The sequence below is a fragment of the Cinclus cinclus genome, chromosome 30, assembly GCF_963662255.1.
Source record: "Cinclus cinclus chromosome 30, bCinCin1.1, whole genome shotgun sequence".
Classification (NCBI taxonomy): domain Eukaryota; kingdom Metazoa; phylum Chordata; class Aves; order Passeriformes; family Cinclidae; genus Cinclus; species Cinclus cinclus.
The window spans coordinates 3367332-3381251 of record NC_085075.1 but is presented as its reverse complement, the minus strand read 5'-3'; the positions used below and the strand labels follow the sequence as shown (position 1 = coordinate 3381251).

The 13920-nt window shown below is 62.5% G+C and overlaps 1 protein-coding gene across 4 annotated transcripts; it reads left to right on the top strand.

The window, feature by feature from the left end:
- The first annotated feature begins 1916 nt into the window (after positions 1-1916).
- On the top strand, positions 1917-13688 carry SP1 (Sp1 transcription factor). 4 transcript variants are annotated; one of them, XM_062511145.1, is made up of 6 exons: positions 1917-1949; positions 2981-3075; positions 3740-5234; positions 12137-12305; positions 12660-12859; positions 13238-13688. In XM_062511145.1, the coding sequence occupies exons 1-6, from the start codon at positions 1943-1945 to the stop codon at positions 13552-13554; spliced, it is 2283 nt and encodes a 760-aa protein (XP_062367129.1). In that variant the 5' UTR covers positions 1917-1942; the 3' UTR covers positions 13555-13688. The 4 variants fall into 4 exon arrangements, with proteins under 4 accessions (XP_062367129.1, XP_062367128.1, XP_062367131.1 ...); XM_062511144.1 differs by lacking the exon at positions 1917-1949 and adding an exon at positions 2309-2579; XM_062511147.1 differs by lacking the exon at positions 1917-1949 and adding an exon at positions 2311-2538.
- The last annotated feature ends 232 nt before the right edge of the window (positions 13689-13920 follow it).

Below are 13920 nucleotides of genomic sequence, written 5' to 3'. Positions count from 1 at the left end.
GGGGTGCACTATTTGGGACAGGACAGGGCAACTTCGGGGACATTGTTTGGGAGCAGAACAGGGTTGGGGACGCTGCTAGAGCCATTCTTGGGGGACAGGACAGGGTCGGTGACACTGCCGGATGACAGTCCCGGTGACAGTTCCGGTTCCCGGGTCCCGCTGTGGCGCCCCCGCCAGGCGGCAGCAAAGCCTCGGGCCCAGGGGCGGCACCGCCCGGCCGCGACCACCGGGGGGCGCCTGGGGACACTGGGGACACGTCCCCGTGGGGGACAGTGAAGGGTTAATTGGGGGTGTTAATTGGGGGAGCCCCGATGGGAGCTTTGGGAGCCATGGGCTGCTGATGGGTAATTGGGGGGGTAATTTTCAGGGCCCTAATGGTGGGAGTTACTGGAGGGGGGTCACTGGGACAAGGATTCCACTGGGAATAACGGGGTGAGGGGTTTAAAAAAGGGGGGCGTCGAATGGGGACGGGTCCTGCCTCGACCCCCAGCCCATGCCCAGCCCCCCGTGACAGGATGGGGACAGGGCCGGTGTCCCCCGCTGCCACCGGGGCAGGGCCTGCCGGGCCCTTTCTCCCCCAGGTGCCACGACTGCAGGTCATGAGGGGACCCCCGAGCGACCCCCATGGTCTGGGAGCAGCAGGACAAGGCCAGGCCGGGGACGGGGCAGGGACAGGCTGTCCCGAAGCACCTTCGGGTGCGGGGGCGAGGCCGCAGGGCCTTCCCGGGCCGCAGGGCGGGAATTGGGCCGAAAACACCGGGAAATGGGAAGGTCACGGACGGACGCGGGGGTGGGGAGGGCGGCGGTTTTGATGCTGGAAAGCGGAACCGAAGCCATTCCGCGTCCCTTGCTGTCCCCTCCCCGCAGTGTCGCTGGCCGAAATCCCCTCCCGCCCGCCATCAAACCGCTCATTTTTCTATAAATTAAAGGATTGTGGCCTCGAACCCCCCCAAGCCACGTTCCCAGGGCAAGGGCGCCCCGCGCTCCCCGCTGAGCCGAACTCTGTGTCGGGACAGGGCTGGGCAATGTCTTTACACGGCTCTGGGGGTGTTCACAACAGCGCCGCGGGCCAGTGAGGACGTGTCGCAGCGCCGTGATGGCTGTCGCGACACGGCCGAGCAGGCCCATGGCAAGGAACAGGGACTCAGGAAGGGAAAAGCCGCACGTAACCCGCGATACCGAGGCTGGGGGGAGCCTTGGCAGTGCCCAGGGAAGACCGGCCGGTCTGAGGGAGGCCGACCCAACATGGCGCCGGCTCCGCCATTCGCCGCGCCGTCCCCCCCAAGGGCGCAGCCCAGCCGCTGGTCCCGCCTCCCCGCGACGTCCATTGGTCCGTTTGAGACCGACGGGCGCGCTGATTCGCTCCGAACCGCGCCGAGGCCGCCGCCTCCGCGCTCGGATTAGTCAGCTCTCCCGTCAATATGCGCGCCTCTCCCTCCCCGCGGCGCGGCCCGCGCCTCCGGTTGGTGCTTCGCGCTGCCAGGTACGTCCGCGCCCCGCCTTCCGCACCCCATTGGCCGCGCCGCACGTTCGTCACGCCGCGACCCGCGCCGCCGCGGCCGCGCCCATACGGGGTCTCCCTGCGAACCCGCGCGGGCGCTGATTGGCTGTGCTGCCGCCCGCCCCCTCCCCCCCGCGCCCCCATTGGCCACCGCCCCGCAGCGCTCCCCCTCCCCCACGGGGCGGGGCGGCGGGGGCCGGGCCCGCCCGCCCTCCGCCCCCCCCGCGCCGCACCGCCTTCGCTTTCCATTGGCCGCGCCGCCCGTCGCTCCGCTGCCCGCGGGGTTCCCATTGGCTGCGGGGGCGGCGGGGGCGGGGCGCGGGGCTGCGGCCGCGGAGCGCGGCCCCTCCCTCGGCAGCCCCTCGGCGGCACCGGCGGGTTCGGCCGCTCGCCCGCCCGCGCCCCCGCCCCGCCCCGCGCGCCCGGCCCGGCCCCGGCACCATGAGCGGTAAGGACGGGGCCGGCGCCGAGCGCCGCGCGGGGCCCGGGGCACACGCAGAGGCGGCGGCGCCCGCCCGCTCGGAGGGGCCAGAGGCGGCCCCGCCCCGCCGGGCCGGGCCCCGCCGGGCCGGGCCTCGCCGCGCCGCGCCGGGGGGACCTGCCGGGGGAGGGACCCGGGGGAGGGGGGAAGGCCTCGGGGGAGGGACCGGCGGCCGCGCCGGGCAGGGCTGGAGCGGAGGAGGGGGCGGCGGGGAGTGATGGGGACGCCCCGGGAATCGGGGCTGGGGGCGAGATCCCGGGGGATCCGACGCGGAGATGGCGGGGGAGGCCGTGGGGGTGGGCGGCTGCGAGCGCAGGGACCGGGGGGCTTTCCCCCCGTTCCCGGGCAAGGCGCCCTGCGGGGGCGGATGCGGGAGCTGAGCGCGGGGGGGGCCGTGCGGGAAGGCCGTGGGAAGGGGTGAGCGGCCGAGGGGCGTTCAGCGTCCCCTGCCCAGTGCAGACCCCGGTGAGGGGTGCTGGGCTTGTGGGCAGCACCGGGAGGCGCAGCCCCGTGGCCGGCGGAAGATGAGGAGGCTCCCGACCGCCGGGAGAGGAAGGTTCCGGTGGGAGCCGGGACCCCGCGCTGGAGGGGTCGCGGGTGGGGCAGCCTCGGGCGGGGATCCCGCGGGCCGGACCCCTGCGGGGGAATCCCGGGGTGGATCCGCAGGGCTGGGGCGGGAGGTGTGTGCCCCGGTCGGCGGGCAAGGCCAGGGGGAGGCCCGGGGAGGACCTCGGCGGGGGCCAGGGAGTGTCCCGGGCGGGTGGGGAGGAGCTGGGCCCTGGAGCGGGGCCGGGTCCTCCCCCCCTGACCTGCTGCCAGCTCCCCTTTGGCAGCTCCCGGCTCTTCGCAGCCCCTTTCCGGCTACGCCAGGAGCTCACGGTCCCCCCAGAGCCAGCCCGCCGTGTCCCCTCTGGGCTCTGCCTGGCCCTCCGCAGCCTCGTGCTGCTGCCCTGCTCCAAAATGTCCCTAACCAGGGCTGTTGCTTCCCTCCTGCGCAGACCAAGAGAGCACCGAGGAGATGTCGGCTGTGAAGCCCGACAAGGGCGAAGGCGATGCCAGCAGCACGAGCAGCGCCGGCGGCGGGGAGGCCCAGGTGAGTGGGGGGAGGATCGGCCCCCGCCCAGCCCCGCTGGCCCCAGGGAACTCGTGGCAAAGTCCAGGGCCAGGCCAAGCTGTTTGCTGGGCCCAGGCGAGCATTTCAGCGCAGGCAGGAAGAGAAGGCTGAGCGCTGCCAAGCGGTGCCCGTGGTTTCCCTTTGTCGCTGGGTCTCGGAAACACACAGTCCCCCTGCTCCCAGTGACACCACAGCCCCCGCTGGCCCTCCTCCGGCTCGGGGAGCCCAGGAATGACCCCGTGACCCTCCTTTGTGGGATTGTTGTGCCTGAGGGGGATTCCCCGGCTTTGGAGTGGAGGAGCCCTCTCCTCTCTTGGCTTTCCCAGGCAGGCTCCCTCCCCTTTCCTCTGTCCCAAAAGGCTTTCCCCGTGGTTCAGGTTGTCCTGGCCTGACAGCCCTGTGCCTGGCAGTTGTATTTTTCCGGCTGTGGGTGGGTTTGTTCAGGAAGGAGTGTTTATCTTTTCCAAATATGCTCCTCCCTGTTTTCTCTATTTAAGTTTTTTGGGGGTTTTTTTGTTTTCTTGTTTTTTGTTTTGTTTGGGGGTTTTTTTTTTTTTGTTTCCTCGGGTTTTTTTTTTTTTCCCACTCCTGGCCTGCCCGTCGGGCCACCTCCCATTCCCTGAACTCCTCCTCTCGTCCCTAGGAGTCTCAGCCATCCCCGCTGGCTCTGCTGGCAGCCACCTGCAGCCGCATCGAGTCTCCCAATGAGAACTCCAACAGCTCCCAGGGCCAGCAGGGCGGGAGCGGCGAGCTGGACCTGAACGCGGCCGCCGCCCAGCTCACCCAGTCAGCCAACGGCTGGCAGATCATCTCGGCGGGCTCCAGCACCCCCACGGGCTCCAAGGAGCCGGGCAGCAACGGCAGCAATGGTGGTGACGCCTCCAAGAGTCGCCCGGTCAGCACCGGGCCCTACGTGGTCACCTCGGCGTCCGGCCTGCAGAACCAGCAGGTGCTCACGGGCCTGCCGGGCGTCATCCCCAACATTCAGTACCAGGTTATCCCCCAGTTCCAGACCATCGACGGGCAGCAGCTGCAGTTTGCCACCACCCCAGCGCAGGTGAACGTACAGCAGGATGCCTCGGGGCAGCTGCAGATCATCCCCGGCTCCAACCAGCAGATCATCACGAGCCGTGCGGGCGGCAGCAACCTCATCGCCATGCCCAACCTGCTGCAGCAGGCCGTGCCCATCCAGGGCGTGGGGCTGGCCAACAACAGCCTCTCTGGGCAGACCCAGTATGTGGCCAATGTGCCCGTGGCCCTGAATGGCAACATCACCCTGCTGCCGGTCAACAGCGTGGCTGCCAGCCTGGCCCCCACGTCCCAGACGGGCACCCTGAGCAGCTCGGGCTCGCCAGACAGCAGCTCCCAGCCGGCCACCTCGGGGGCTGCCAGCAGCTCGGGCAGCACGGCCACATCCCAGGCCAGTTCGGGCGCCTTCTTCACCAACGCCAACAGCTACTCCACCACCACCACCACCAGTAACGTGGGCGTCATGAATTTCTCTACCAGTGCCACGGTGGGCACCAACGTGCAGGCGCAGACACCACAGAGGGCCAGCAGCGTGCCCAGCTCGGACTCTCTGCAGAGCCCAGTGTCCGGGGTGGCCCTGCAGCCGGGGCAGCAGAAGGAGGGGGATCAGAGTCAGCAGTCCCAGCAGCAGCAGCAGATCCTGATCCAGCCGCAGCTGGTCCAAGGAGGGCAGACAATCCAAGCCCTGCAGACCACCCCTCTGTCTGGCCAGACCTTTGCCACTCAAGCCATCTCCCAAGACACCCTGCAGAACCTGCAGCTCCAAGCCGTGCCCAACTCGGGCCCCATCATCATCCGCACGCCCACGGTGGGTCCCAACGGGCAGGTGAGCTGGCAGACCATCCAGCTGCAGAACCTGCAGGTGCAGAACCCCCAGGCGCAGACAATCACGCTGGCCCCCATGCAGGGGGTGTCGCTGGGCCAGACAGGCAGCACCAGCACCACGCTGACCCCCATCGCCTCCCTGCCCAGCGGCACCGTCACCGTCAACGCCGCCCAGCTCTCCTCCGTGCCGGGCCTCCAGACTATTAACCTCAGTGCCTTGGGAGCGTCCGGGATCCAGGTGCACCAGCTGCAGGGGCTGCCCCTGGCCATCGCCAACGCACCCGGTGAGTGCCGGGGGCGCGGCAGGGAGGGAGGAACGCGGGATCCTGCGGGGTTGGGCTGGGCGTGGTTGGTGTCAAATGGTGTTGGCGGCTGGGGTGGGGCTTGTGCTGGCCCTGGAGACCGAGTGTGTTGATCACCAGAAGACGCTGAAGGTCTTTTTTCGGGGAGTTGAAGTGTTGGAAGGAAAGGGAGGAGGTGGCTGTGGGGGCAACATGCTAAAGAAGAGGGACGCCTGGTTTTGTGCAACTGTCCTGCCCTGGTGGCCGCCTCGGGTCGGGGCTGGGGTGAGGACCCGAGTCCAGTTTGGCTCCTTGGCTGAGCCTGTAAAGAGTCGCAGCCTTAAACACAGGGATTAAGTGAAAACCCCATGAAAACAAGCCCAGTCACGGAGCCGCGGGCAGTTTCCTCCCGGGGCGGACCAAAGGGCTCATTCAGTGGGTGCTGGTGCGGGGCAGTGTGGCCCAGACGCTCCCGTGGGCATGGAGCACCCTGCTCAGATCCCCAGGGATCCATCTTAGCCTGGGAAAAGCAGGATACGTGTATGTGGGAACTGAACTGGAGCCTGCTCAGCTTCCGCCGTGGAAGGGATTGCTTCTGGGAACGTTCTCCGCTTGCTTTTCCACTGCTTTCCTTTTTTTTTTTTTTGTTTTGTTTTCTGGGGGTTTTTTGGTTTTTTTTTTGTGTGTGTATGTGCTTGTGTGTGTTCTGGCTCTGGCTAAAAAGGGCTGATGCTGGATTTAGTCACAGTTGAGAGGCAGCAGAAAATGTTGCTCAATCCAGCCCGTGCTTCCCTCTCGCGAGAGGCGGCGGCTGCTCCCCCGGCCTTGTTTTGCAGCATTATTTTGGGCTGTTGCTACAGCAGCTTGGCTCGCAGGCAAGCCACGAGTCACTCTAGCCTCGGGATTAGCCTGATCCTTGGATTTCCCGGAGCGCAGGGACCCGCTCGGGGCTCCACAAGCGGGGGGACCTGCGCAGCCCCTGTGCCCCGCGGGGTGTGCAGGGTCCCCGCACCTGGGCCGGCTCTGCCGGGGCCGGGCTCGTTCCTCTCGTGTGCTCCCGAGCACGTCCCTTGTTTTGAAGGCGCTGCAGAAAGGCATGGGCGAGCCCCAGTTCCTGTATTCGTGCCTGGCTCTGCCCTCGGAGGTGGAACAGGGAGGAACGTTCTAGAGACCACCCATCCAACGCAGCCTCCTCCTCCTCGTTCTGCTCCTCCTCCTGTCTTTTTTTTTTTAGCTCAGCCGCTCTCAGCCCTTGATCCGCGCTGAAGAGTTCCCCGCCAGCGCCAGCGGTGGCGGCAGCAGCGCTGGGGCCTCCTGGCCCTGTCCCCAGCCCCGAGGACGTGATGCTGGCACTGGCGCTGTGACACGGGGATGTTTGAAAAGAAAAGCCGGAGCAGGGTTCAGAGCGGTTTTTTGGGGAGCCCCAGCTCCATGGGATGGTCCGGGAGGCTCCTGGGATGAAATGGGGAAAGCTGTGGCCAGGACAACACCTGGCACCCATCCAGTGCAGGGTTTGGCTCCAGGCTGGAGGAGTTTTTCTCTGGCCATGTCCCTCAGATGTGGCAGTGGGTCCCTTTGTCCCCCCAGCCACCACCAGCCCCTCTCCAGGGGCTGCTGAGCCGTCCCCCAGACCCACGTCCCTTCGGATCCGAGGTCTCCAACGGGAATTTGAGGGAGGGGTTTGTTCCCAACACTTTCCAAATCCCTGAGCGATTTCTACGTGTGCTGGAACTTGTGCTCCAGGCAAGGAGTTGGGAGGGATTTGTGGAGCAGGAAGAGCTCCTCTGCTGCTGTGGGGAGGCAGATGGAAAATGAGCCCTTGCTGGTTTTCTTTGGATCCTGCTCCGTGTTCCGGGCTGGTGGGGAAGGAGGAGGTGCCCAGACAAGGGTGTGGTGGCCCCAGCTGCCACCTGGGCTGGCAGCACTGCATGTCCTGCCCCTTCCAGAGCTCAGCTTGGCCTCCTGGGGGATTCTGTGTCCCCTCCTGAACCCCATGGATGTGGGGCTTTGGCTCCCAGCCCCTTGGCTCTGTTGCCAGTGAGGTTTTCTCCTGTTTTTTGGCAGGGCAAAATTCCCTTAGGGAGAAAACAACACCTGAAAAGGTCTTTAAAACTCAGATTTTTTTTTTTTTTTTTTTTTTTTGCGCTCCTGGATGTGATGCAGAGCCCAGCTCTCTGTGCAGCTCTGACTCAGTCTGTGTTCAGGGTGGCTTGAAGGCTCTTCCTTCCTGGCCAGGCTGGAAGGAGCAGAGGCAGAGGCAAGTCTGTGACCACCAGGGGTGGCATTTGGGCAAACTGGCTGTGCTGCCAGCTCTGCCCCCGGGGAGAGCACCCCCAGAGCCAGGGAGGGGGGATTTACTCATCTGGCAGTGCCCCAAAACCCTCCCAGGGTGGGCACCAGGCACCTGTGAGGTGAGGGACGGGGTCTGGGGCTCAGGTGGGGTCTTGAGAGCCACCTCAGTGGGGTCTGAGAACCACCTCAGTGTCACCCCAGCCCACGGGGAGGGGTCATCCTGTGTGAGGGGGATGGTGGCAGGCATTTTGTGACATCGGGGTTTCTCTTCCTCTTTTGCCATAGGGAGGAGGAGAGGGACTGTTCTGAGCTCGGAGTCCTTGCAGTAGCTCTGTCCCCGTGTCCTTGTCCCAGCCCTACCTGCCTCAGAAATGTGCTGGGTAAACCCATGACCATCAGAGAGGTCAGCAGTGGAATTAAACCCCCTTATTTTGGGGACACTCAAGGGGTATCCCTCGTTTTGGGGTGTTTGATTCCAGGGCTGGCTGGAGCTGTTGGGTGAGATTGGGATTTTCTGGGCAGCACAAGCTCCCTGCAGCTCTTTGGATGGAGGGTGTGGGGGAATCGAGCAATGGGACATCAAGACAGTCCTGAAAGGAAAAACCCCTGGTGGGTGCAGGAACCCTTGGCTGGAACCCTTGTTCAGCAAACCCCTCCCAGCTCTCTGCTCCCACTTTGCCCTTCCAGGGCCTTTCCCAGCATCGGGCCAGCGGCACAATGCCCCGATTGTGTCCGGTTTGCTGGTTTTTAAGGGGAGCTTTGTAGCAGGGCCTGGATGAGGCATCGGCATGGCATGGAGCGTGTCAGGGAGGGAGGACAGGAACGGGAGCAGAGCCCCAGCCCCGGCAGGATCCACCCGGGACTGCAGCCCTTGTTTTTCTCGCCGCCCCCGTGACATCACGGCACCAAACAGCAAGTTGTGAAACTTCCTGCTCTAAATCCCGGCCAGGCTGGACTTTACATCCCCTCTAGATTCCTGGCTGACCTCGGTCCGTGTCGTTCTCTGGGGACTGACACGAATCACCAGGAATTGCTGGGGAAGAAGGGGAGCGGTCCCAGCAGAGCTTGTGTTGTCGCAGCTTTGTCTGGGTGAGGTTGTGCCCCACACAAAGTCCCCGTGGGAGATGCCCTGAGGGTCGTGGGCTCCACGGGGCATCCCTGTTCCTCCTGCTTTTCCTCTGGGTGCTGCTGCTCCAGGCCAGGCTCAGCGGGGCTGGGAAAGGTTGGCAGGCGCGCCGGTCGGACGGGACGGGTCGGGTGTGCGGCACCCACCCCGTGACTCCTCCCGGGAGAGGTCCCGGCTCCAGACCCGCCTGCCAGGCCCTGATCCGTCTTTCCCTTTTATCTGGGCCAGCCCCAGCCCTGCTGGAGCCCCGTCCTTATCACCCCACTCAGGAGACACGTCCTGCCTGCCGGGTCTGGAGGAGTTTCCCTGTGGTTCCTCTCCAGAGCGTCCGCTCCCACCTTGGCCTGGCTGGCAGCGTCCAGACGGCTCCTCGTCCCCTCCCACCCATCCCAGGATGCCTGGGTCATATCCTGGGACTGATACAGGCATCAGTTCCTCCTTGGGATTAAAAACTTGGGATTTGTGGCTCAGGAAAGCATCCACCCTTGACTGCAGTGAGCGAGAGGCGCACAGAGGTTCGGGTGAGGTGGGAGATGCCTGCTGGGGTTCCCCACCTCAGGACCTGCCCTTCCCTGTCTCATCCAGGCATTTTCTTCCTTCCACAGTCCTCACGTAGGGATTTCTGCCTGGGTGTTGGGGTGCTTTGGTGGGACCTGTCTGTGCTGCAGGGTGAGGTGCACTGGGCACTTCCACCCCAGCAAAGGCAAGCCAGGACTGGGGGCTTCATGCTGGTTTTGTGACAATTCAGGAATTTAAAGGGCAAAAGGGCTCTGTCTGTCAGTCTGCAGCATGACAGAGGCATTTGGCAAATCCTGGGGGATTCAGGGATCTGGCAGAGTGGATGATGAGGTGATTCCTTGCCGCGCTCTCACAGCCCACCTCACTCATTCCATCGGCTCCATCCCGATTTATCCCCTCTCCAAAGGAAGTGTCGCTCATCCTGATGCACAGAAACCTCCAGCAATTACAGGAGCTGCCCAAGGAGTGGCTTCTGGAGTCATCAGAGTCCAAATTAAAGCCCAGTTGCTCACTGGGCTGCAGACTTGCAGCCTGCCCCATCCCCTGGTTCCCTCTCCACCCCGACCTCCGAGGAATTGCTGAGCCAGAGCTTGGCTCATTTGCATGGATGAGCTACTGGTGCAGATTAGCTCATTTTGCAAATCAGGGAGGGAATCAGGTGGAGGAAAAACCAAATCCAAAGCCACTTTGTCCCTTTGTGCAGCTCTTTGGTGTGTCTGGAGCAGCTGGGTTTGTTCTGGGCAGGGCAATGATCCCAAAAAACAGGCAGGAAATGGGGAGAACTCAAGTTGGCAGCTAAAAAATGTGGATTTTGGAGGTATTTTCAGGAGCATATCCTGAGAGGTTGGAGCTGCACGTCCCCAAGTTTTGCTTTTCTTTCTTTTCACCTGAAAACTTCCTCATGCCTTGTAGCCACGTTGTGCCTGGTGCCAGCTCTCCCCCCTCACCCTCTGCTCCTCTGCCCAGGCACAGCTGCCAGAGTTTGCACAATCAGCCCTGGTTTGTTGGTTTTGGGTTTTATTTCCAGCTCTTCCCCTAAAAATGAACACGGGGTCTGTTCCCCTGCCTGAGGTCAGCCCGGTGGGTGTGAGAGCTCGTCTCTCCTCCCCACCGGGCATTTCTCACCTCCTGGTAGTTTGCTAAATGAAGCAAACAAACCCCAGCTTTTTCCTGCACAAGGAGCACCTTGTCTGCAGAGAAATCCCAAGCCAACATTCCAGGGTTTGGGGTTTTTTCGTGGGACACCAGAAACTGCCCTGTTCCTGGGGGGGTCTCAGAGGTCGCTGGTGGAGCAGGGCCAGGGACAGCTCCCCTCTCCTGCCTTCCCAAAATCCCTCTTTCTTCCCAAGGATTTTTCCAAGGATTAAATCTCCTCTTGTTCTATAAATAATATTTTTTTCCTGGGCTTTGCTGACCTGAGTGTGGATCCTCCAGGGAAGCTTTAGTCTTAACAGGGACATGTATTAGTAGGGATAATAAACGTGAATGATCCTCTCTGCCCACTTTTCCCTTGAACCTGTGGTATCCCAGAGATTCCAGAGCTGCTGCTTGGGGTGGGATGATCTCTGCAGGTCCAGGACCTGCTGCTCTGGATTTATACCTCGCTCAGAGGCGGCCGCTCATCTCCAGCAGCAGATTTGGGTTTGTTCCCCCTGCACTGAAGGGCCAAAAACGCTGCATAGGCTTTTGCCTCTTGGAGGATTGAAGTCGTTCAAAGGCATCCTGGCTGGATTCTCCCTGTCCCCGGTGTATTTTTGGGGGTGAGAAATTGTGTTTGCTCCTGGTTTGGGGTTTTTTTTGTGACGGGGGGAGAGAGCTTTGTTTTGTTTTGTTTTGTTGTTTTTGTCCAGCAGCTCTTCCCATCTGTGGAAATCTCTAATCCGTGGCTGAAGCACAAAGCTGTCAGCGCTGGCTTAGGAAGCTTAAAAACCCCTCCCAGCTCCCTCCGTGCAGGGCTGTGACTGCAGACACGTCACGGGAGCTGCAGGGAGGGACTGGGGAGCTCCTGAAATCCTCAGTTCCGAAGGGAGCTCAGGAGTGTGGCACCGAGGGCTGGGCTTCAAATGGTGTCACCTTTGGAGGGGACAATTTCCTTCTGCAGGCCTGGCTGGGGCAGCATTCCTGTGCTCCCGGGGGTGAGGGGCAGGGCTGGATGAAGGGACTGTCCTCGGGATGGCTGAGGTTTATCGGAGGTGACAGCCCCCAGTGACATTCTGGCTGCTCCTGCCCTGTCCCTAGTGTGACCTCCCAGTCTGCTCCTGCCTCTTCTCCCAGCTCAAGGACGGACACGGGCAAACGGGCTCAGGCTGTGCTGGGAAGCTTTAGCTTGGATTTTAGGGAAGATTTTTTTTCACTTTCCTTGTGGCTTTTGTCCTTCCCTGGACCCCAGGGACCTGTTCTGGTGGCTCCTGTCTGTCCTGGCTCCTCCGTGGAGCTTTGCCCGGGCACCACTGACGCCTGCTGGCACCAGTGCCACCAGGGACCGGGGAAGTTGTTCCTGCCAGGAATTCCTGCTCATTCCCAGCGCCGTCTCCGGGTTGTGAAACTCCCTTCTGGCACCTCCAGGAGCGCTCAGCTTGTGCCTCATGGGGGATTTGAAATTTATCCTTCTCCAACCCCCCCGGCTCTTACCTTGGAGCTCCTACATGGAAAATCGGGACTGTAAAGGAAATTTCCCTGCTTGGCCGAGGTGCTGGACTCAGCAGGGTTTCCCAGAAGGATTGTGGGCTGGGGTTTGGGAATGCCAGTTTTGAAAAGTCCATCTTCCAAAGATGCAGTGAGTGACCAGCAGCCCCCACTGGCCTTTGCCTCATTCTCACTGGAGCTGCTGGAAACAGCACTAGGAAAAGCCCCAGGAAATGGGGAATGTCAGGAAAGGGGTGGGGGTGGGATTCCCACCTCCATCCATCAGAGGAGACCCTCCCTTGCAGGTGAGGAACCTGCCCTAACCTGCCGTGTTCTCTTGCAGGTGAGCACGGGGCCCAGCTGGGGCTGCACGGCGGCAGCGGGGACGGGCTGGGCGACGAGAGCGCGACTGTGGAGGAGGGGGAGACCAGCCCCGACCCCCAGCCCCAGCAGGGCCGGAAAACACGGAGGGAAGCCTGCACGTGTCCCTACTGCAAGGAGGGAGAGGGCAGGTGAGGCTGCTCCCCACGGCTCCGGCACCCCGAGGCTGCCTCGTTCTGTGGAGTTATTTGGGTTGGAAAGGATCCCTCAGATCAGCAGGTCCAGCTGTTCCCCCCAGCTCTGGCAAGGCCGCCCATGTCCCCAAGTGCCACATCCATGTGGCCACCTGGGCACGCCCGGGTCCTTTCCCAGCATTCCAGCCCCAATTCCCCATGCCTGGAGTGTCTCATGGGTCTGGATGTGACCCAAGGGCAGGACCTGGCTCTGGGTCTGGCTGGACCTCACCCCAAACCTGCCAATCCCATCCACACCGCCCCCCCCCCCCAGGCCAATTCCTTTGGGTTTAACCCTTTCCCTTCTTGCAGGAGCTCTGGGGATCCAGGGAAAAAAAAGCAGCACATCTGCCACGTGCCAGGCTGCGGGAAGGTGTACGGGAAAACCTCGCACCTGCGGGCACACCTGCGGTGGCACACGGGGGAGAGGCCCTTCATCTGCACCTGGGTGCTGTGCGGGAAGCGCTTCACCCGCTCCGATGAGCTGCAGCGGCACAAGCGCACGCACACAGGTAGGGCTGGGGCTCCTGTCTCCAGGAAACCCTGGGAATTCCTTGGGATGTCTACCCCAACTCGTGGTGCTGCACGGGGCAGCCTCAGGGGTTCCCCCAGCCTGAAATTCCCACATCCTGGAGCGTCGGCCTGGAGCTCTTGGGGCTGAGAGCCTCTCCAGAGCCTGAGTCTTCTCCTGGGGAGGTGCCTTTCCCCAAACCCCAACCTTTTGCCAAAATTCCAGTGTATAGGAGCATCGGCCTTGATGGTCTTCGCTCCAGGGCCTGACCCCTCTCAAGGGCAGGAACCTCTTCCCAAATCCCAACCTCTTCCCAAATCCCAACCTCTCCCCTAACCCCGCCTCCCCATCCCTCACCCCCCCTCTCCGTGTCCCCCAGGAGAGAAGAAATTCGCCTGCCCCGAGTGCCCCAAACGCTTCATGCGCAGCGACCACCTCTCCAAGCACATCAAGACCCACCAGAACAAGAAGGGAGGCGCCACCAACGTGGCCATGAACGTCTCGGCCGTCCCCATGGACACGGCGGCCTCGGCCGAGGGCAACGGCGGCGCCACACCTTCGGCGCTCATCGCCACCAACATGGTGGCCATGGAGGCCATCTGCCCCGAGGGCATCGCCCGCCTGGCCAGCAGCGGCATCAACGTCATGCAGGTGGCCGACCTGCAGTCCATCAACATCAGCGGCAACGGCTTCTGAGCCCGCGGCCAGCGCGGGGACGGCCACGGAGCCGCCGGCGTCGGCACCTGCAGCACTAACCCAGCCCGGCGCCGCTGCCACCTCCACTCGAAGGCCAGAGCTATATATATATATATTTTTTAATTTCGGCTTGATTTTTTTTTTTTTCCGTTCCTTTTTTTTTTTGTCCCTTTTTTTCCTCCTCCGCCCTTCCCACCTCCCCCACCCAAGGTCCCTCGGCGTCATCATGCCTTGGTCCTTTTAGCAAAAACAAAAAAAAAAAACCAAAAAAAAAAAAAACAAAAAAACAAAACAACAAAAAATCCCCAACAACAAAAATACCAACAAAACAACAATGCAAAAAAAAAAAAAAAAAACTAAAAAAAA